Source organism: Rana temporaria, chromosome 1, assembly GCF_905171775.1.
Source record: "Rana temporaria chromosome 1, aRanTem1.1, whole genome shotgun sequence".
Lineage (NCBI taxonomy): Eukaryota > Metazoa > Chordata > Amphibia > Anura > Ranidae > Rana > Rana temporaria.
The window spans coordinates 180,678,663-180,701,162 of record NC_053489.1 but is presented as its reverse complement, the minus strand read 5'-3'; the positions used below and the strand labels follow the sequence as shown (position 1 = coordinate 180,701,162).

Below are 22,500 nucleotides of genomic sequence, written 5' to 3'. Positions count from 1 at the left end.
TTCTTTTTGACATAATGGCCTTAATTTAGACATTGGTTTCCTTACCCATTATACTACAGTTTTATTACCCCCTCTGTGACTAGCATCCCCCCTCCCCCCCACTCCAGTCTATAGCTCTCCCTGTGTCTTAGCTCACTAGCTCTGCTTCTAGCTTTATTACCATTGATTTGTATGCGTTTGTTTTTTTCGTTTTCATCAGACCAAACCGATCGTATGTGGGCCCCATTGGTTATTTATCCATAGGTTAAAAAAATAGGAACTTGTTTTAAAATGATCTGATGGATAAAAAACCTATAGAAAAAACGATCGTCTGTGGGTACGTCCATCGGTTAAAAATCTGCGCATGCTCAGAATCAAGTCGACGCATGCTTGAAAGCATTGTACTTCATTTTTCTCAGCACGTTGTTGTGTTTTACGTCACCGCGTTCTGACACGATCGTTTTTTTAACTGATGGTGTGTAGGCACGACTGATCATCAGTCAGCTTCATCGGATAACTGATGGAAAAATCCATCAGACCGTTTTCATCAGACTAACCTATCATGTGCACAGGGCAATAGAGGTGCTTGGCAATATTTAAATCACTGAAGATTCTATCTGCCCTATGGTCAGATCATTTGCCACTATCAATTGATTGCAGAACCTTGAGCTCTGGCCAAAAGCATTTCCCCTGATGCCTAAATACCTGCTCTCCTTCAATGGTGCATCACCTCGATCCAAACCTCCCTATCTGCATACTTTAATGAGAATACAGACTCCGCCTTCTCCAACAATTCTTTGGGAAGCCCATAAGGCTATTATTACGGGAGCCATCATCCAACTTTCAGTATGCTAGGGAAAGAGGTTGTAAAATTTCCACAATGTCATCCCCATCTTGCACACCTTGAGACATGATTCAAATACCTACAGACTACACCACAGAAAGGGATTGAAGCAGCAAAGACAGAACCCAATCTCTTCCCTAATGATAGGGCCGAAAAACAATTTCATTAGCCAAAAAGGAAATTTTATACCTGTGGTGACAAATAAGGCTCCAAGTTAGCCAACTTACTCAATGCTCATGTGGGAGACACAAAACCTATTAATATACATTTACCTAATAATATAGGGCCAGATCCACAACCAGCGGGCGCAATGTAACTTTTGTGATTTAAGTTACACCGCCGCAAATTGCCCAAGTTAGTGCCCGATCCACAAAGCACTTACCTGGAAATTTGCGGCGGTGTATCCTAAATCAGTCCGGCGCAAGGCGGGCCAATTCAAATGGGGCGAGTCCCATTTAAATTAGGCGCGCTACCGCGCCGGACGTACTGCGCATGCTCCCGACGCTATTATTCCGACGTGCTTTGCGTTACGTTGCGCCGAGTTTTGTGAATCGCGACGGGTAAAAAAGAGATGCGGCGGGGAAAAAAAAATTTGACAGCGACGCGGGAAAGACAGGTATACTTTTACATGGTGTACTAACTTTACACTTTGTAAAAGCAGCCCTATCTTTGCGACGGCAAACTAACACTTACGGCGACTTCACGAAGGGAAAAACCTTTGTGGATCTCCGTAAGTGCTAATTTGCATACCCGACGCTGGTTTACGATGAGAAATGCCCCCAGCGGCGGCCGCGGTACTGCATCCTAAGATCCGACAGTGTAAAACAATTACACATGTCGGATCTTAGGGATATCTATGCGTAACTGATTCTATGAATCAGCCGCATAGATAGAAACAGGGATACAACGGCGTATCAGCAGATACGCCGTCGTAACCCTTTTGTGGATCTGGCCCATAGTTACTGCCAATCCATCCACACTCCACAATCCACCAACCCTCCGCTTCTTTCCATAGGGACTTAGCAGACACTTTAATTCAAAGCATCGCACTCCTCACCCTCTCCCAAGCCATGGAAGACAACATGGAAGCAGAAAGGACTACAGCGGAGATCCTCGGAGCAATCAACGTTTTTAAACTGAAAAACTCCAGGTACTGATCACTGCTTGGCTTTATACTACAAAAAGTTCCCTGAAATAATTGCTCCACATCTAACCAACCTCCTTAACCACCTGCATACCCACTCAGACCTACACCTTTCTTCCCTGTTGGCCCACATAGTTATGTTCCCAAAACTGGGTAAAGATCCACAAAACTTCAGGCCAAATATGCTTCCAAACATGTACGTAAAACATTTTGACCAAAATTCTTGTGAAGAGACTCAATACATTCCTACACACTACAACCCACAAGGACCACATGGGCTTTGGCCCACACAGAACAATCATTTGATAACATATGTAAAGTCATCATACTAATGCACAAAAAAACAAATATATGGCATGTTACTCGGACTGTATATACACACACAAGGCATTCAAACGACTATGTCTTGGGAACACAGTACAGGCAGTCCCTGGGTTACAAACATCTGACTTACAAAACAACTCCAACTTACAAACAGAGGGAGACAACTGGAAGTGAGAGGAACCCCCTCCCCAAGGAAGGGAAATTCACTCCTGTAAGAGTTATCATGGGAAAAAGGTGTCTCCACTGAAGCTTTATTACCAATCCTTGTTCCCGCAACAACCCAACATTTTCTAAATCCAATCGTCATAGGAACAGACAGTGAGGTGAAATCTTCTGAACAGGGGCACAGAAAGCAAAACAAACATTACAGGGGTGTAAACCCTTCCCTATGCTATCCAAAAAAAGCGTAAAAAAATAAATAAATATTTACGCTGGAGCTACACTTAAAATAATCGTACCTGTTCCGACATAAAAACAAATTCAACTTAAGAACAAACCTACAGAACCTATGAAATCTTGTTTGTAACCCGGGAACTACCTGTATATATATATTATGTTCTGAATATATACATTATGCCCTGAGCTGGTCCAGGCTCCAAAGAGATTCTGACCATCCACCCAGAAGCTCTCTGCTCTACCCTCCAGAACTCACTGGAGCGCTGGGCTGTCAAGGCTTTCAGCGGGCCGCTAAGAGCTTACCTCTACAAGCACTTTAATGTGGCGCACACACTGAATATATGAGATAACATCAAATATTTCAGCAAACTAATATCACCACATTTAGCTCTGCTACCCGTTTCAAGCAACCCACTATTTTCCCCCATGGCAAGACTCGCCTAATGCCTTCCATTGGTGGCACTTTCACAAATTTCACTACATTTAGTCCTTTATCAATGGCTGCAATATTTACACATGGGCAGACATTAGGGCAAATGATCAAACCCACTCTTTCTGCAACAAAACACTGGTCAACTTTAACACTTAACAAAAAGATTGTATAACTCAGTTTTTACTTTTCATAAATATCTGCTATCATACACCTCTCTGTTCCAAGCGGATATCCACCATCTATTCAAAATTAAACAAACAACCTAGGGAACCTCAGTTTCACTAAAGCAGGAAAGATGTTACAAATCTTAGCCACCATTGCTACTTGCTCTATAAATATAGCCATGGCTGAACCTGCAATCAAAACTGTTATGTGATGGAACATCGTCCGATCTAGATTAGCACATCTCCACCCATCCCTTACCAACATATGCTTTCATGGCTGCACTGTCTCAGGAGATGTCTTACACATCTGGAAAACCTGTCCCATGCTTGCAAGACTTTGGACTTATGTCCTAAAACTTTTGCAAATCCTCTTCAACTGTCCCTTTCCAAGAGACTCTTGGTTCACAATACTCTTCACCTTAAAAGGGGTTGTAATGGTTTGTTTTTTATTTTCTAAAATAGGTTCCTTTAACCACTTGGTAACCGCCCTATAGACAATATACGTCTACAGGGCCGGTGGTTAACTCTAGGAGGGCGTCAATGTACGTCCTCCCAGAGTCCGTCTCCCGCGCGTCCCCTGGGACGCGCACACGGGAACATCCGTGACCGCCGGGTCCAGAGGACCCGGCCGATCACGAATCGCGGTAAACGGCCGCTGATAGCGGCCGTTTACCATGTGATCGCTCCGTCCAATGACGGAGCGATCACATGTAAACAAACCGGCGTCTTTTGATGACGCCGGTTCCTCCCTCCTCTCTCTGTACCGAGCGGTACAGTGTGAGAGGGGGGAGCGCGGGTGTCAGCAGCGCTGTGGATGGATCTGTGACTATTGCAGTCACAGATCCATCCATCCCTGCTCAGCCATCCCTGAAACCCCCTGCAATACCCCCCCTTACAATACTCTGCAATACTCTGCATACCCCCTACAATACTCTGCATACCCCCTACAATACTCTGCATACCCCCTACAATACTCTGCATACCCCCTACAATACTCTGCATACCCCCTACAATACTCTGCATACCCCCTACAATACTCTGCAATACTCTGCATACCCCCTACAATACTCTGCAATACTCTGCATACCCCCTACAATACTCTGCAATACTGTGCAATACACTCTGCAATACCCCCCCTACAATACTCTGCATACCCCCGGCAATACTCTGCATACCCCCCTGCGCAATACTCTGCATACCCCCCTGCGCAATACTCTGCATACCCCCCTGCGCAATACTCTGCATACCCCCCCTGCGCAATACTCTGCATACCCCCCCTGCGCAATACTCTGCATACCCCCCCTGCGCAATACTCTGCATACCCCCCCTGCGCAATACTCTGCATACCCCCCACCTACGAAATACTCTGCATACCCCCCACCTACGAAATACTCTGCATACCCCCCACCTACGAAATACTCTGCATACCCCCCTGCGAAATACTCTGCATACCCCCCCTGCGCAATACTCTGCATACCTCCCCTGCGAAATACTCTGCATACCCCCCTGCGAAATACTCTGCATACCCCCCTGCGAAATACTCTGCATACCCCCCTGCGCAATACTCTGCATACCCCCCTGCGCAATACTCTGCATACCCCCCTGCGCAATACTCTGCATACCCCCCTGCGCAATACTCTGCATCCCCCCCTGCGCAATACTCTGCATACCCCCCTGCGCAATACTCTGCATACCCCCCTGCGCAATACTCTGCATACCCCCCTGCGCAATACTCTGCATACCCCCTGCGCAATACTCTGCATACCCCCTGCGCAATACTCTGCATTGCTCCCCGGCAATACTCTGCATTGCTCCCCGGCAATACTCTGCATTGCTCCCCGGCAATACTCTGCATTGCTCCCCGGCAATACTCTGCATTGCTCCCCGGCAATACTCTGCATTGCTCCCCGGCAATACTCTGCATTGCTCCCCGGCAATACTCTGCATTGCTCCCCGGCAATACTCTGCATTGCTCCCCGGCAATACTCTGCAATACCCCTGCACAATTACTCTGCGCAATTACTCTGCAATACCCCCGCACCAATACTCTGCAATACCCCCGCACCAATACTCTGCAATACCCCCGCACCAATACTCTGCAATACCCCCGCACCAATACTCTGCAATACCCCCGCACCAATACTCTGCAATACCCCCGCACCAATACTCTGCAATACCCCCGCACCAATACTCTGCAATACCCCCCCACCAATACTCTGCAATACCCCCGCACCAATACTCTGCAATACCCCCGCACCAATACTCTGCAATACCCCCGCACCAATACTCTGCAATACCCCCGCACCAATACTCTGCAATACCCCCGCACCAATACTCTGCAATACCCCCGCACCAATACTCTGCAATACCCCCGCACCAATACTCTGCAATACCCCCGCACCAATACTCTGCAATACCCCCGCACCAATACTCTGCAATACCCCCGCACCAATACTCGGCAATACCCCCGCACCAATACTCGGCAATACCCCCGCACCAATACTCGGCAATTCCCCAACACCAATACTCTGCAATTCCCCAACACCAATACTCTGCAATACCCCAACACCAATACTCTGCAATACCCCAACACCAATACTCTGCAATACCCCAACACCAATACTCTGCAATACCCCAACACCAATACTCTGCAATACCCCAACACCAATACTCTGCAATACCCCAACACCAATACTCTGCAATACCCCGGCTAATACTCTGCAGTACCCAGAAAATACTCTGGGAAAAAAATGCGTTTTAACCACTTCCCGCCCGCCGGCCGTCATGACGTCCTTGACTTTGTGCAGGGATATCTAAATGATGCCTGCAGCTACAGACATCATTCAGATATCATTTTTTTCAGCCGGCGATTCCCTACACCGTAAGAACAATCATGTCGGCTGTTCCGCCTCTTGATCGTTCTTACGGGAGGCGAAAGGGGACGTCTCCCCTCCCTTCTCCCTCTGGTGCCTCTTCTGACTCACCGCTACGATCGAAACCAGGATCGTTTTATTTTTTTTTATTTTTTTTCAGGCTTCCCAGCCTAGAGGTGAGATGTGGGGTCTTATTGACCCCACATCTCACTGTAAAGAGGACCTGTCATGCTATATTCCTATTACAAGGGATGTTTACATTCCTTGTAATAGGAATAAAAGTGATCAAAACATTTATTTTTGGGGAAAAAACGTATCAAACTAAAATAAATAAAGTGAAATGAACAATAAAAATATTTTTTTTTTTTTAAAGCGCCCCTGTTCCTGCGTGCTCGTATACAGAAGCGACCGCACACGTAAGTCCCGCCCACATATGAAAACGGTGTTCAAACCACACATGTGAGGTATCGCTGCGAACGTTGGAGCAAGAGCAATAATTTTGGCCCTAGAGCTCTTCTCCAACTAAAAAGATGTAACCAGTAAAAATATTTAAAGCGTCGCCTATGGGGATTTTTAAGTAGCGAAGTTTGGCGCCATTCCACAAGCGTGTGCAATATTGAAGGGTGACATGTTGGGTATCTATTGACTCGGCGTAACTTCATCTTTCATATTATGCAAAAACATTGGGCTAACTAATGTTTTTTTTTTTTAAAAGCACAAAACCGTTTTATTTCCAAAAAAACGCATTCGAACAATTGCTGCGAAAATAACGTGCGCGATAAAAAGTTGCAACGACCGCCATTGTATTCTCTAGGGTTTTTGCTAAAAAAGCATATATAATGTTTTGGGGTTCTATGTAATTTTCTAGCAAATAAATGATGATTTTTCCATGTAGGAGAGGAATGTCAGAATTGGTCTGGATGCTCCAGAACGCCTGATGGTGCTCCCTGCATGTCGGGCCTCTGTATGTGGCCACGTTGTGTAAAAGTCTCACACATTTGGTATCTGCATACTCGGGAGGAATAGCAGAATGTGTTTTGGGGTGTAATTAGTGTTATGCATATGCTGTGTGTGAGAAATAACCGGCGAATATGAACATTTTGTGAAAAAAAAAAAAAAAAAATATTGATTTTGCAAAGAATTGTGGGAAAAAATTACAACTTCTAAAAACTCACCATGCCTCTTTCTAAATACATTGGAATGTCTTCTTTCCAAAAAGGGGTCATTTGGGGGGTATTTGTACTTTTCTGGCATGTTAGGGTCTCAAGAAATGAGAGAGGCTGTCAGTACATCGGGTGTGATCAAATTGATCAATTTTCAGTAATTGGTACCATAGCTTGTAGACCCTATAACTTTCACTTTTTTTAACTTTCACTTTTTTTTACCAAAGATATGTAGCAGTATACATTTTAGGCCAAATTTATGAAGAAAAATTAATTTTTTGCAAAATTTTATAATAGAAATGAAAAAAAAATCATTTTTTTACAAAATTTTCGTTCTTTTTTCATTATTAGCGGAAAAAATAAAAACCGCAGAGGTGATCAAATACCACCAAAAGAAAGCTCTATTTGTGGGAAAAAAAGGACAAAAATTTCATTTGGTTACAGTGTTGTATGACTGAGTTATTGTCATTCAAAATGTGAGAGCACCGAAAGCTGAAAATTGGTCTGGTTATTAAGGGTGTTTAAGTGCCCAGTTGTCAAGTGGTTAAGCTAGTGCATTGTTGGTTCACTTACCTTTTCCTTCGATTTCCCTTCTAAATGTTTTTTTTCTTTGTCTGAATTTCTGACTTCCTGTTTCTCCTCAGTAAGTTTGGGGGTTAGTCAGCCAGAACAGCTTACTGAGGAGGAACAGGAAGTGAGAAATTCAGACAAAGAAAAAAAAGCTTTAGAAGGGAAATCGAAGGAAAAGGGTTAGAGAACCAACAATGCACTAGCTAAAGGAACCCATTTAGAAAAAAGCTCACCCTTCAATGCCTATAGCAAGTTTGTCTACCCTGTAGGAGCAGAACCCTAAGGTTCTTTATCGGGTGGCCTTGATGTCCCCTTCCCCCAATCCCATCCCCCCCAACCCAAGACACGGCTCCTGGTCCCTACCTTCCAATTGTTTTTAGTCTTTTCCACCAACCTAATTCACCAATACATTTTTCCTCTCTATTTTCTTACCAAGTGGGCTCTTCAGCTCTTTTATTTTTCTCCTTCATGAAGCAGACCATGCTCCCCAATTGGATCACAATCTTCGCCAGACTTGCACATAGCTGAATGCACCACTACATCCAAGATGTTGCTCACATACCATCAATCTAATTTGCTGTATATCTGAAAGCTTCTACAACGTCCCATTATAGTCCTGTGTTACAGGTTATCATGACTTTTGCAGTCACTTGTGTACTATTCATACATGTATTATCCTTCATAGAAAATGTCTGACACGCTCTCATAAAAATGTATTAAAAGTGAAAAAAGACGCGCTAACTGGAATATTTATACCTCCGACAACTGTGCACATCTTAATGCATTCACAAACCTTCATCTTCCTCATCTACTGAAGGCGATGGACGAATTCTCTTCTGTTCTCCCCCAAGTGCAGCTTCAGGAGGTTCTTTCCTCTTTACCTTTAGAAGTTAAACAAATAGTTTACTTACTGCTTTTTACAGATCCTTAGGGACATAAGAACTAAGGGGCAGATCCACAGAGCAAGTACGCCGGCGTATCTACTGAAACGCCGGCGTACTTTCAAATTTTACGGCGTCGTATCTTTAGTTTGAATCCTCAAACCAAGATACGACGGCATCTGGGTAAGATCCGACAGGCTTTGTACGCCTTCGGATCTTAGATGCAATACTTCGGCGCCCACTGGGTGGAGTTTGCGTCGTTTTCCGCGTCGGGTATGCAAATTAGCGATTTACGACGATCCACGAATGTAGGCGCGGCCGTCGCATTTTCTAACGTCGTCTGTAGTCGGCTTTTACCGGCGTATAGTTAAAGCTGGTATTTTGCGGCGTATAGATAGACTTGCCATGTTAAGTATGGCCGTCGTTCCCGCATCGAAATTTGAATTTTTTTTTTTTTTTTTGCGTAAGTCGTCCATGAATAGGGATGGACGTAACTCCGATTAATCGCCGATTTAAATTCCACCGCCAGAAATACACTACGCCGCCGTAACTTACGGCGCAAAATCGTTGAGGATTCGAAATTCCGCCAGGTAAGGTACGGCGGCGTAGCATATCTCTGATACGTTGCGCGGATGTAATTCTCTCTGGATCTGGCCCTAAGTGTATAAAAGTGTGTACATTTTAAGGAATAAAAGGGAATAAATGTATTAACTACTGTAGTGTTAATTTAAGGACAGGACACCAACAGGTCACACATTTAATTGTACTTTGTCTGGTAAAGCTATTCTTTTTTTCAGAACATTCTAAATGTTATTTCAGTATGTTCAATTTCACTTCAACAAGATGTCAATGTCACCAAAGACCAATTTATATTTAAAGAGAAAAAAAAACTACTGTCTTTAAATCATCAGTCTCTAAAAAAAAATCTGTATGAAAAGCAATGAAAAAGGGGTCTTATGCTCGTCTGACAGCCTACGCCTCCTACCTTCCCTTCCTTTAGTTCCAGTGCTGCAGCCTCCGTAAGACTCTTTGGCATTCAACGGGGCATTGATAAATGTGTCCCCTGCCACCAGGGACGTAGATAAGGGGAGGTAAGGGGCGTCTGAAAGCCCCCCCCCGAGCAGAGTTATGTTTGTGAAAAAACAGGGAGCTGTTCTCCTGTCTGGTTCGTGATAGTCAATGGACGGGAACAAGGTAAGCTTCTGTAAAAGTGTCGATCCAGCCGAGCCGCTTATGCTGTCTGCATCATGCCGATGCTCCCCCTCCTCTCTCCAGGGCTAGGCCGCTTTAGAACTCTTTGTTTATCTACATTTTGGGCCGGCTCGGCTTGGGCAGGGCAGCAGTGTGCTGACCCAATGCACACTGTGTGGAGCCATAAAGGTGCTTGACACCTCTTCCACAAATTCAAAACGTACTGCAAGGAGGGGGAGTAGGAGGAGAAGAGGATTCATTCCTGCCCTGTACTGCACCAGAAAATTGTGTCCCGAGTTTTGTGTCCGTGAGGCTGTCAGTTGTGGTACAGTAACTAGGTATATTTTGTGGGTACAAGGACCATTATATGTATGCAGTGTATATAGAAATTAGGTACAGATTCTCTGATCCCCCTTCATCCCTGACTGATAAGCCAAACCTGGCCCTGTGTACTGCGCATGCCATAGAAATCTTTTTTTATTTTTTATCCTAGGGTGTCCCAAGGTCTTTCATAATACTAGCCATGCACATTTTGTCACTCTGCTTCAAGAGGTTTGGGGGTTGGCAACCCTGCTCAGAGTGTGTGCAGACAGCTTTACAACCGCTATGAATCGAAAGATTATTGCTGGTGACTGCCCCTGGATGTAGCCTTATTCTCCCCAAGGCTGGGTTCACACTTGTTCACTGCATTTATATGCATTATGTTAGGGCAAATGATTGTGAACAGGCTGTCAATGCGCTGAACAAAGTGAAAAAAAGTGAAAAGATTTCTTCATCCACACAAATTAAGTGGTGGAGGAATCCTTCCCCACCAGGAACATTGTATTCTGACAGCTGGACCATGTGCCATCATAATATACTGATCAGTGGCTGTGGCCGTGGCTGCTGAGCGACAGAAGTTTTCCTTCTAGTCCATTCAACAGGGACCAGCTAAATTTTGATCCACCAATGGCCTTTCTAACTTGACAGACATTGATCCATCGATCAACTTTTAGTTATCTCACTGTTAAGCTGGCCATCGATAAATCCTTGATAAGTCCATTTTTTTTCATTCAACCACATTGAGTGTGTGCATGGGGGGGGGATCCTCCACCCTGTGGTATTGTATTCGGACAGCAGGAAGACTTCCCCGCCATCAGAAAACACGTATTAGCACTGCCAGCTATAGCCTGCAGTGTTGATCAACTGGGGAAAATCTGTAAGGGCGGCAGATCAACTTCAGTGCAAGCACAGTGCCCATACATGGATAGAAATTCATCTGGTCACTGCTGAACCAGACACATTTCAATCCATAAATGGCCGGCTTTAGAATACAGTAACACAGCAGGGAGGATTTCTTCAATCACCTCGCTTTTGTGGATGTGGATTTTTTTTTTTTTTTTTTTATTAAATCAGCCCACTGGCTTATCAAATAAAAAAAAAACAACACAACACATTCAAAGTATGGCCAGTCTTACACGTATGCTCTCTGTATGTTATGTGTTCCATATGTTAAGGTGTGGTATTAAAGTGTTTAATTCTTTTTTCAACGGTTGCCCATTGCCGTTTCGTTTGCAGCTGTTTGAATGAAGTACATCCCGCCACATGCAGAACACAAGCATTGGACACTCCAGGAAGTGTCCAATGCTGAATAGTTTTACAGAGGCTGCAGCATTGGAATGGAGGGGAGAGCTGTGGGCTAAAGAAGTACCATTAGTATTTGTTTCAAAGGCTGAGTATCCACAGGATACCATCATACTTTTTTGTCAATGAAGATATTTAACGACTATGTATTTTATGGACTATTACATTATAATAAGCTATACACTCAAAAAGGATGTTATAGACAATATATAAAATTAAATAATTTACCTTAAATGAAGGGAGTCGGATTGCACCTCGCAGACCAAAGCCAAGACCTCCTATTCCATCAAATCCCAGACCTTCTCCCTTGTTCCAGCTTTCTAACAGACTTGATGTTATTTGGACAGTTGCCTTTGGTTTTTCTTCATCTTTGTTATCCCCAGATTTTACAGGGGTCAGCGACTGCTATCAGTGATGACATAAGAGAAGATTAAATAATCAATGGTCGACTCTATGAAACAATTCTCATGGATACACATACCTGTTCTCAGGTTTAAAATACATGTGCAGAAAAATCATTTTTTTTACCTGCCAGTAGAGATGGGCTCGGGCGTGTTCGAAATCCCATGTGCCCAATCCTGCTAGGAAGCCAACACAGCACACGGCTGATTACAGGCATTGAGACATTTCCCGGTCCGCAGCTGCACAGATCGGGAAATGTCTCACTGCCTGTGATCAACCGTGTGCAGCGTCGGCTTCCTGGCGGGATCAGGCATGTGTGGTTTCTAACACGCATGAGCCTCTCTCTACTTGCCAGTAAAGTTCAGTACAGGACATAGGAACTTAGTCCTAACTATAAGTTATATGCAGCTACTTTCCGGCAATTGGACATGGAAATGGTATGAAAAAGCTGCATGGATATGCCTTACATAACCCCTCCAACTCCCAGCTAGCCTCAGCTTTGTAGTAAGCAATAGGCAGCTCAATAGACAGATAGTCCAATAGCCTATATTCCTGGTCATTTAGTACAGGAATGTATAAAGTCAACTACTGCAAAGCACATGCGATTATTTTAATCCAGGATAAAAAAGCATTTGAGACAAAGGATCCTTCGCATATGGTCAAAAGGGAAGCTCATCCTGGAGATCTGGTGAAGCAAATCCACCAAGAAAGGGGTGTCAAACTATTTAATTGTGGGCCGCATCAAAATTATGATTACCTTCAAAAGGGCCAGTTGTATCTGTAAGATTAGACGTCAGCACATCCCCTCTCCTTTACGTTAGATGTCAAGAGCCAATCCACCATCAGAAGTTTAGTCCCCCATTCTCCCTTACATCACAGTGCACTCCCTTTCCTTATACTGCTTCTGGGAAGAAGCTGGATGCATTGCTTGAATGCAGAAAGTAAGAGTCTGGAGTAGATCCAGAGGGGGGCTGGAGCTCTCCTGCATCTGCAGGAGAGGTGCGAGGGCCACATGAAATGGCCTGGCAGGCTGGATTCGGCCAGCGGGCCTTGCGTTTGACACCTATGCACTAAGCCATTCCGGCAATAGCACAGGTAAAAGCTCCAGACCACCATAGAGGCAATCACAGGTCGCATGGCGGGGTCCGCCAAAGAAAACAAGGCCTTAAAAAGAGGGATGCTAAACTCTTGTCCAACTGGTCCTTGAACACAGTATTATCCTCCACAGGGTAACAGAGACTGTCCAATTCTGCAGGAACTTCTACTCAGTTGGATATTGCTGAGCACAATGTTTAGGAAGGGCCAAGAGTGAGGTTAGTCAATGTACAAGGTAGGTTCTAAGAGTGAGTGCACTGGGAAGGCTTAAGCAGGTTTGTGTGACTTTAGGGTTAGAGCAAACCTGAGTCTGCTGACTCGAAACATGAGTGTACTGCATCAATAAGGGTAGCAATTTTAGAAACCACGCAACTCAGGTATTACTGTATTTGTATTCTCTGTCCATTTTGTATAATGGTCTGGGTTGTGCAGAAATGGGATAGGATGTTTTTTTGTTGTTGTTTTATATGGTTTTTATACTGGTCCCACTCAGCTTTTTTTTTAAACTAAACATATCAGCCATACAATCATATCAGCCATGTAGGTTTTTTTTTTTTTTTTACTAAACATAACAACTACATGGCTGATATGATTGTATGGCTGATAAATTTAGTTTAAAAAAAAATGGTATTTTTAAGCTTTGATAAGTACTAAACTGAAGGCGTCTCATCCTGCTTTAATTCCTCAGAAATTGGGGAGGGGTGAACCACAATCAGCAACATTTCTTTAAATTTCTCTAAATTACCATTGAATATACTATGTGCATGTCCATTTTATAACCCTTTTGTTCTTTCTGATGAAAATGACTTGTACAAAATCTTCCTCATGAATACTGTATGTGATGCAACCCATTCCTAAATAATGTTTAAAAAAAAAAGAAGGAGAGAAGAAGAAATGGGGAAGGGGGCTTTCTAGTCTACCTCCAGCTCAGGCAATGCATCAGCCGCAAAGCCAAAAGTCAGAGACCCACTCAGGAGGAGAGAGCGACTTCTGAGACCTGACTTCTGAGACCAAGTTCCTGTCAATAAAATCAGACACGATTGCAGAAAACTCCTCTCTACATAGGCAGGAAAAGGAGTGTGCAGCCAAGGGGCCAGCAGAGTTCCAAGAGATGGCAGGGAATCAGACTGGGACAGTTATCAGAATAGAGGGCACTGGGGCTCTTTGGAGAGAGACCATCACCCCCACTAGTCACTCATCTTTCCAAACGCCAGCTGAGTGGGACCAGTTAAGACACAAGTCCTATGTAACTCACCACGGTACGATGATGGGGACTTCACTATCCAACTCAACACGGTGAGTCAATATGAGTGCTTACACAGGATCCAGTAGTCAAAGTGACTTTACAGGCTGGCCTGCATCTTCTTCCAGGAGGGTCTGGGTATGTCCCCCTACCAATCCAAGGCTCTGCAGAGGAGTCAACTTATCCAGAGAGCTGCTGCAGGAAAACCATAATGACTATGTTGCAGCTAGGAAGCTAATAAAAAACCTTGAGAATAAAAAAACTCACATAAAAGGATGTAAGCTTCTCTTAATAGACAAAACACTTATCATCACCTGGTAACCTAACTTAGACTTGCTGGAAGTGGGAAAGGTTATATGGGGGGTGTCCTTGCATGTTTATTTGTCAGTGTCCAATCACCTGAATGTGACCAACGGTTAACATGGATACTTTCTTGTGTCCTGTATTGTACAATTGACACTGAGCATAACCACATTTAGGATATTTTCAGTACCCTTTTGAAAACATATATACTGCAAATACTAACCTTTGCTTGACGCTCCTTTTTATCCCACCACTCATCAAACGCCCGGAATGCCACCACTTCAACCATTTTTCTGTTCAAATCTCTTTTCATGATGGCTTTAAGTTCCTTAACAATGACTTGCAGCACTCCATCCACAGTGGCCTTGTGTGGATCCTCCTTTTTGTGTTCATAGCCTGGTGGTGGCACAGAAGGGTCGAACTTTGGGTAAGGTGGCCAAGGCTGACCTCGTGAAAGGTAAGAGGACATGGCAAAAGGGCGATACGAATGCTGGTTACTAAACTGCATGGAATTCCCCATGAAGTGGTGGTAAGGGTAAAGGTTTTGTCCTTGCATCATGCGGCTGAGCATCTGAGTTTGCATTTGAAAGGACATAGGCATTCCTCCCCACTGATTACCTAGGGCACTCATCATTTCACCTTGCATCATGGGGAACATGCCTTGATGGTATGGTGGTGGTGGAGGGTGCAACATATGTGGTGGGGGTACTCCGGGTGGGGCAGGCAATGGTGGAGGAGGTACTGTAACTGAAGGATGAGTTGGTGGAGGTGGTGGGGGGAGAGGTGGTGGCATGGAGAATCCAGGTTGCGGGGGAGGAGGGGGAGGTGGTGGTGGTAGTGGAGGAAAACCAGGAGGTAGGATAGAAATGACCGATGTCATAACGCCAGAACTAGTGACAGCTGAATTCACAACAATGGAATTGGCACATTCTTCACTAGTGATAGGAGAAGTGTTCATTTCATCATCTGAAATCTCCATGTCCTCTCCTGAAGACGGATGAACCTATAAAAAAACAAACAGAGATATCACCATTATTATTCTTTTAGAAATCTAATACAATGTATATCAATAAAAAGAGATCTGTTAATAACAAAATGAGTACTACTGTAAATTTTAGTACAGTTAAAACAGGAAAAAAAAGTATTTAGCCATTGTGAAATTTTTATTGAAATAATAGGATCAATGCACTGGAAATCTTAGCATAATCCAATGCCTGGTGACAAATACAGGGCCACTGAACAAAAGGTTGTTCTTACTTGCATATGAATAGAATCTACAAATCAGTATAGATTCTTAGTCATTAAAATGTGGCATAAAATAAACATGCAACCATGAAAACCTATTTCAGGAATATGTTACAATAACAACATGATACCTACTTAAACTACACAAACGTATCCTTTAAGCCAACAACAATAATATGTAATCTGCGTGACCTTTAGGATTAGGGCTTCAATTCTACTGAAACTTCTCAATTGTAAGTGCCTGTGCTGCAATGAAAACAGAGTGCTTCTAATAGCAATAGTGAAATCATTTGTATGCAAGAAAATGGAGATAGTTCCTACTATAAAACATAGGGACACGCCAACACAACGTACTGCAGCATTTCAAAGGCTCCATTTGCTTGAGTGTTTAGCAACGCTGTGGCTGGACACACACAAAGTAGGTACAGCTGCAATCTCTGCAGATGATCACTGGCTGTGCAGTCACTAACAGCTGCAGCCGCCAACAGCCTTTCATTGCACTGTACATGCTTGGTGGCTGCAGCTATCTGCATGAGCAGCTGTCAATCCTAGCTGCATAAATCAGTAGATTTCGCCATTAGAATTTGTAGCATTGCTAAAGGACCGTGGAAATGGAGCCCTAATGAATGACTTGGTCTTAGATGAGAATCCGCTCCCTCACACAAACCCCTTATGGAATACAGCAATATTTACTACAAATACATTTTACCATTACTAATAATTAAAGTGGTTCTAAAGGTTTAAAGCAGAATTCCACCCAAAAGTGAAAGCTCCACTTATCAGCCTCCTTCCCCCCTCTGGGGCCACATTTGGCACATTTCTGGGGGGAGCAGATACCTGTTTTTGACAGGTACCTGTCATCGCGGCACGATCATTCAGAAGTTCGGCCCCCCACTCCTTCCCCCCCGCCGCTAGGCCATTCAGAAAGCGCAGCACACTTCGCGCATGTGCAGGAGTGAACCAGCTGTGAAGCCGAAAGGCTTCCCACCTGGGTTCCCTTACTACAAATGGCAGCGCAGGACCCGATAGCTGATAAAAACAACAACTGTGGTGCTGGCATCGCTGGATTGCAAGACAGGCAAGTGTCAAGTGTACTGTGTAGCTGCAGACTGTACATTTTTTACTGGGGGGGCAGGACGCCTCTTTTTTTACCTTCATGCATGAAGGTAAAAAACCTTCGCTGTGTAGCACCCCACCCAATACTTGCCTGATCATCTGTCAGTGCTGTGCACAAGAGCAACAGCTCTCTGGGGACTTTCCCGCCTCAATGGCTGAGACAGCAGTGGGAGCCAATAGCTTCCACTGCTGTCATTTACAGCTAGTGAGCCAATAAGGAGGGAGAGGGCGAGAGAGATTAGGGGCTGAACCGAAGCCCTGTGTGTGAGCGGCTCAGGAGCAAGCCTTCCTGGGTGCTCCCAAAGCCGCTTGCTCTGGGGGCACTCGGCAGGGACCAGAAGCGCCAGAGGGGGGCACGAGATAAGGAGGAATGGGGCTGCTCTGTGCAAAACCATTGCACAGAGCAGGCAAGTATAACATCTTTGTTATTTTAATGTATAAAAATCCAAAGCTTTAATACACATCAATTGTAGGGGGACAAACAAATCTCTCTAATACACATATCCTTTGTAGAGTGACAAACAAGCATTTCTTTTGTCAATACTGTCATGCAAAATATGCATTTTTTTTTATTATTATTATTTGCTATGCAACACAAGAGAAAAATAAAAATAATTGTTATTTTGTTTAGTTTGACCAATGTTTGTTTTAAAAGAGCTATTGTTACAGTAGACAGAAAGTGCAAATTTCACCCCTTTGCCCTACACATAGCAAATTTCACCCCTTTGCCCTACACATAGCCAAACTAAAATTGCAGAAATAATATTTTTACTATGCATTCAACAATGAAGCACCCATAGTGTTTGCTGGCTTCATTTACATAGGAATCACGGTCTGTGATCCTGCAACAAGAGCTCCAATAGATTTGCTGGGTACTGAAGCTGCACTCAGGGTGGAAGATTATGGCGTACGAGATGTGCACAAAATATTTAGGATGACTTTTTTTGGAGCACCCCATATGTCCAAAGTCCGCAAATGGTTCTCAAAACCTGTGCAGCCCCCCTTACTTTTTCTAAACTGCACTTCCTTTGCAGATGTACGATTTACGATTTCCCTTAATCTTTCCACGTAGAAGTGAAAATTCCCCAAGGGAAACATAGGGGCTGCCACTGGTGCTTACCTGATCTAAAAATGCTAGCCGACTGGTTGTTACGCTGATCGCCTGGCTTTATTACGTCCTGAGAAAGTGACCAAGAACAAGCGTGTCAAATCAGAAGTCCCCATCTGCTTTCTTGTTCTTCTGGTTAGTGACTCAAAGTAATAAAGCAAGGGGATTAGTAAAACTGCCAGGCAACCAGCATTTGTAGAATGAGAAATGAGCAGTGACAGAGTTTATGTTTCTCTGAGGAAAATTTTCCTTAAAGCGTATGTTCCCTCGCTCAGTCAACATTGACTATTTGTAATCCTTGTGCTGCTAGCATTGGTAAATAGATAGTAAGGTATATCATATAAAAAAAATTAAAACGTGTAAATATATCTTCCTTTACCTTCCTGGTATCCAGGCCTAGGCAAATGATGTAATACATCCCAGGAGTCTTCATGAGGGGTTCTCTCAGCTAAGCACACCCTCCTGCCTGCATGCCTGAGCCAAGGGCAGGTTAATTCTAGGAAGTAAATGCTTCATGAATCATTTACCCTTACTCAAGATGGCCACGACCAGAAATGCTTGGAGTTTTTATTTATTAAAGCGATTTAGCAGCACAATAAAGCATGGAGACTTGGGTAGATGGATGTGTTCACTTTATATATTAACTACTTGCCTACTGGGCACTTACAGTCCCTTCCTGCCCAGGCCATTTTTCAGCTTTCAGTGCTGTCGCACTTGGAATGACAATTGCGCGGTCATGCTACACTGTACACAAATTCATTTTTTATCTTTTTATTCACACAAATAAAAGGATTTTTGTACTCACCGTAAAATCCATTTCTCTGAGTTCATAGACGGACACAGCCTTCATTGACCTTAGGGTTATGCTTCTTCCTACCAGGAGATTTAGGCAGAATTCTACAGCACTTAAGGTGTTAAAAACTTTCCTTCATGCCGCTCCTCCCAGGGGGCGTGGCTCCCCCAGGCATAACCCCCACTCTGCTCTAGCAGCTTCAGTTCGTAACAAGCAGTACAAACCAAGGAGGGGTGGGTGCTGTGTCCGTCTATGAACTCAGAGAAATGGATTTTACGGTGAGTACAAAAATCCTTTTTTCTCTTTCGTTCATAGACGGACACAGCCTTCATTGACCTTAGGGACATCCCCAAGCAGTGTCAAAAAAATTCGAGGGGTGGGAAAATAACACAGCAAAAACAGGTTACACCCCAAACAAAACCGGAGTCACTCAACAGAGGAACTCCAACCGTAAACTGCCGCCTGTAACACCCTGCGGCCGAAGGAGGCATCAGAAGATGCACTCACATCCACCTTTAACCACTAGAGTACCGGGCCATCGTCAAATGACGGCTCCACGGTTACTCTGAAAATTCAACAGGACGTCATATTGCGTCCTGTATTCTTGCGGCCACTGGGGGGCGCGCGAGCGCGCCGGCGGCCGTGCGCGCGCGCCCGGCGCGTCCCCGAGATGCCGATGCGCGTGCCTGGCGGTCGCGATGTCCGCCAGGCACTCGGAATCGGCGGCTACAGGGACAAGACGTGGAGCTCTGTGTGTAAACACAGAGCTCCACGTCCTGTCAGGGGAGAGAGGAGACCGATCTGTGTCCCTTGTACATAGGGACACAGCATCGGTCACCTCCCCCAGTCACCCCCCTTTCCCCACAGTTAGAACACAATTTAGGGATACATATTAACCCCTCCCTCACCCCCTAGTGTTAACCCCTTGAATGCCAGTCACATTTATACAGTAATTAGTGCATATTTATCGCATTAATCGCTGTATAAATGTGAATGGCGCCAAAAACGTGTCAAAAGTGTCCGATGTGTTCGCCGCAATGTCACGGTGACAGTAAAAAAATCGCAAATCGCCGCCAATACTAGTAAAAAAATTAATAAAATAAAAATGCCATAAATCTATCAGCTATTTTGTAAACGCTATAACTTTTGCGCAAACCAATCAATATATGATCATTGCGATTTTTTTTTACCAAAAATATGTAGAAGAATACATATCGGCCTAAACTGAGGAAAAAAAAACGTTTTTTTTTTTTTAAATTGTGATATTTATTAAATAAAAAAGTAAAAAATAGTGTTTTTTTTTTAAATTGTCACTCTTCTTTTGTTTATAGCGCAAAAAATAAAAACCGCAGAGGTGATCAAATACCACCAAAAGAAAGCTCTATTTGTGGGAACAAAATGATAAAAAAATTGTTTGGGTACAGTGTAGCACGACCGCGCAATTGTCATTCAAAGTGCGACAGTGCTGAAAGCTGAAAATTGGCTTGGGCAGGAAGGGGCGTAAGTGCCCAGTATGGAAGTGGTTAAGACTTAGAAAAAGTGTGGAACGACGACCAGGTCGCTGCCATACACCCCTGTAACACAGAGGCATGATCCCAGAAAGCCCAAGAGGCCCCGATCGCCCTGGTCGAATGCGCCGTAACCCAAAAGGGAGGCGCCTGCCCCTTCAGGGCATAGGCCTGAAGCACAATCCGTCGGATCCACCCCGGAAAAAGGTGGCCGACGAGACTACCAGGCCCCCTGGTAGAACCAGCCAGCGACACGAACAGTGAGACCGACTTCCGGAACGGAATCGTAGCAGATAAGTACATACGTAGGGCCCGAATCACATCCAGAGGATGTAAAAGTGGCCACCTCCCTCCATTTCGGCCAAGGACATAAGGATGGAAGAACAATGTCCACACCAACGTGAAAAGCCGAAACCACCTTGGGGGAGAAAAGACGGCTGCGCCGCAGCACCACCTCATCCTTATGGATGACCAAGCAGGGAGCCTTGCAAGACAAGGCCTCCAGTTCAGACAAACACTCGTCTGATCGAGGTAATTGCTACCAGAAAAAATCACAGTGGAAATGCCCACGACGAGCCACGGCCACGTGACAACGCAGACCTTCCTGGGCTAGAACCCAGAGTCAAATGCCTGAAGGGCAGGTACTCTAGCACTTGAGCTAAACCTGCTCCCGTCTCGTGACAGTCAACAAAAAACCTCCCGAATGTCCACAAAGGGAGCATCCAGAAGAACCAAAAGGACTAAATACAAGTCCCATGGGGGTAGTGGAGGGGCCATATGCCAGACCCCCAGAACAGACGTACGCACCAAGGAGTGCGACGCCAAGGCTCATTGAAAATAACAGCCAGAGCAGAAAACTGATTCCCAACTGTACGTAAGGCGAGAGCCTGATCCACTCCTTGCTGTAAAAAACATCAGAATCCTGGATACCACGTACGTACGAGGGTGCCATTTCATCTCCTCACCAGAGATGCAGGCCCTCCACGTATGATGTAAATCCTACGTGAGGTACACTACCGTGCCGGCAGCACGGTCGAGACCACCAAGCCCAATAGGCCTCGGGCCTTCAGCCCCAGGCTCTCAACAGCCACGTCGCCAAGCCAGTGGCTGTAAAAACAGGGTGGAAGATCGGACCCTGTAACAGAAGATCAACCCCCAGGGGAAAATGCTAGGGGGCGTCAGCCACCAGACGCACCAGGTCCGCGTACCAGGAGCGACGCGGCCAATCTGGGGCAATCCGGATTGATAATACCCTCGGCTTCCACTCTGCGCAGCAGGCGAGGAAGAAGCTACCGAGGGAAGGTGTAAAGCAGGCGATAGCGACCCCAAGGAGCCACCAACGCACCTGACGCGTCAGCCCACGGGTCCCGTGACCTGGCCAAAAACATGGCACCTTCCGGTTGAGGCGGGACACTAGAAGGACCACGCCTGGAGTGCCCCACTTTCGGCACATATACTGAAAAACCCCTACGGGTGGAGAGACCACTCTCCGTGGTCAAGCACAATCCGACTTAGGAGTCGGCTTGCCAATTCCGTACTCCCGGAATGTACACGGCCAATAGAGCCGGAACGGACCCTTCGGCCCACCAAAGTATGTGCGCGACCCTCGTCGCTGCAACAGAGCTCTGTGTGCCTCCCTGATGGTCGACGTACGCCACAGCGTTGACGGACAGGGTCCCGAATGGTCGGCCCTGTAGATCCAGGGACCACCAGGTAAGGCAAAGCTCGATTCAGAACAATGATTGGTAGGTGGGTCGCCACCTGAGTCCAGCACCCCAGGGCTGACTGGGTGCCCCAAAAACCCCTCCCACAACCGGAGAGGCTGGCATCCGTCGCGACCACTGTCCAGTGGCTTGGCCGAAACGACTTCCCGGCCCGAAGCACCGGAAAACATCAGCCACCACACCAGGGACTAGATGACTCATCCGAACCTGGTAATCCAGAGATGACGGAAGCTAGTCCCCACGTGACAACAGGTCCTCCAGTAGCACCCTGGCGTGGAATTGGGCATACGGAACCGCCTCGAAAGAGGCCACCGTCAGATCCAGAACCCTCAAGCAGAATCGCGGAGATGACCACCACTAGGTCGACAACTGCTGCCC

The 22,500-nt window shown here is 45.2% G+C and overlaps 1 protein-coding gene across 3 annotated transcripts in view; it reads right to left on the bottom strand.

The window, feature by feature from the left end:
* SETD1B (SET domain containing 1B, histone lysine methyltransferase) overlaps window positions 1-22,500 on the bottom strand; it is a 117,501-nt gene that overhangs the window by 46,389 nt on the left and 48,612 nt on the right. For 2 of the 3 annotated variants that reach the window (XM_040347003.1, XM_040346984.1), the window contains exons 7-9: window positions 14,852-15,631; window positions 11,814-11,990; window positions 8,684-8,771 (exon numbers count right to left, since the gene is read on the bottom strand). In XM_040347003.1, the coding sequence (XP_040202937.1) occupies window positions 8,684-8,771; window positions 11,814-11,990; window positions 14,852-15,631 (1,045 nt within the window). The remainder of the gene's footprint in view (window positions 1-8,683; window positions 8,772-11,813; window positions 11,991-14,851; window positions 15,632-22,500) is intronic. The other variant, XM_040346994.1, reaches the window with a different exon arrangement.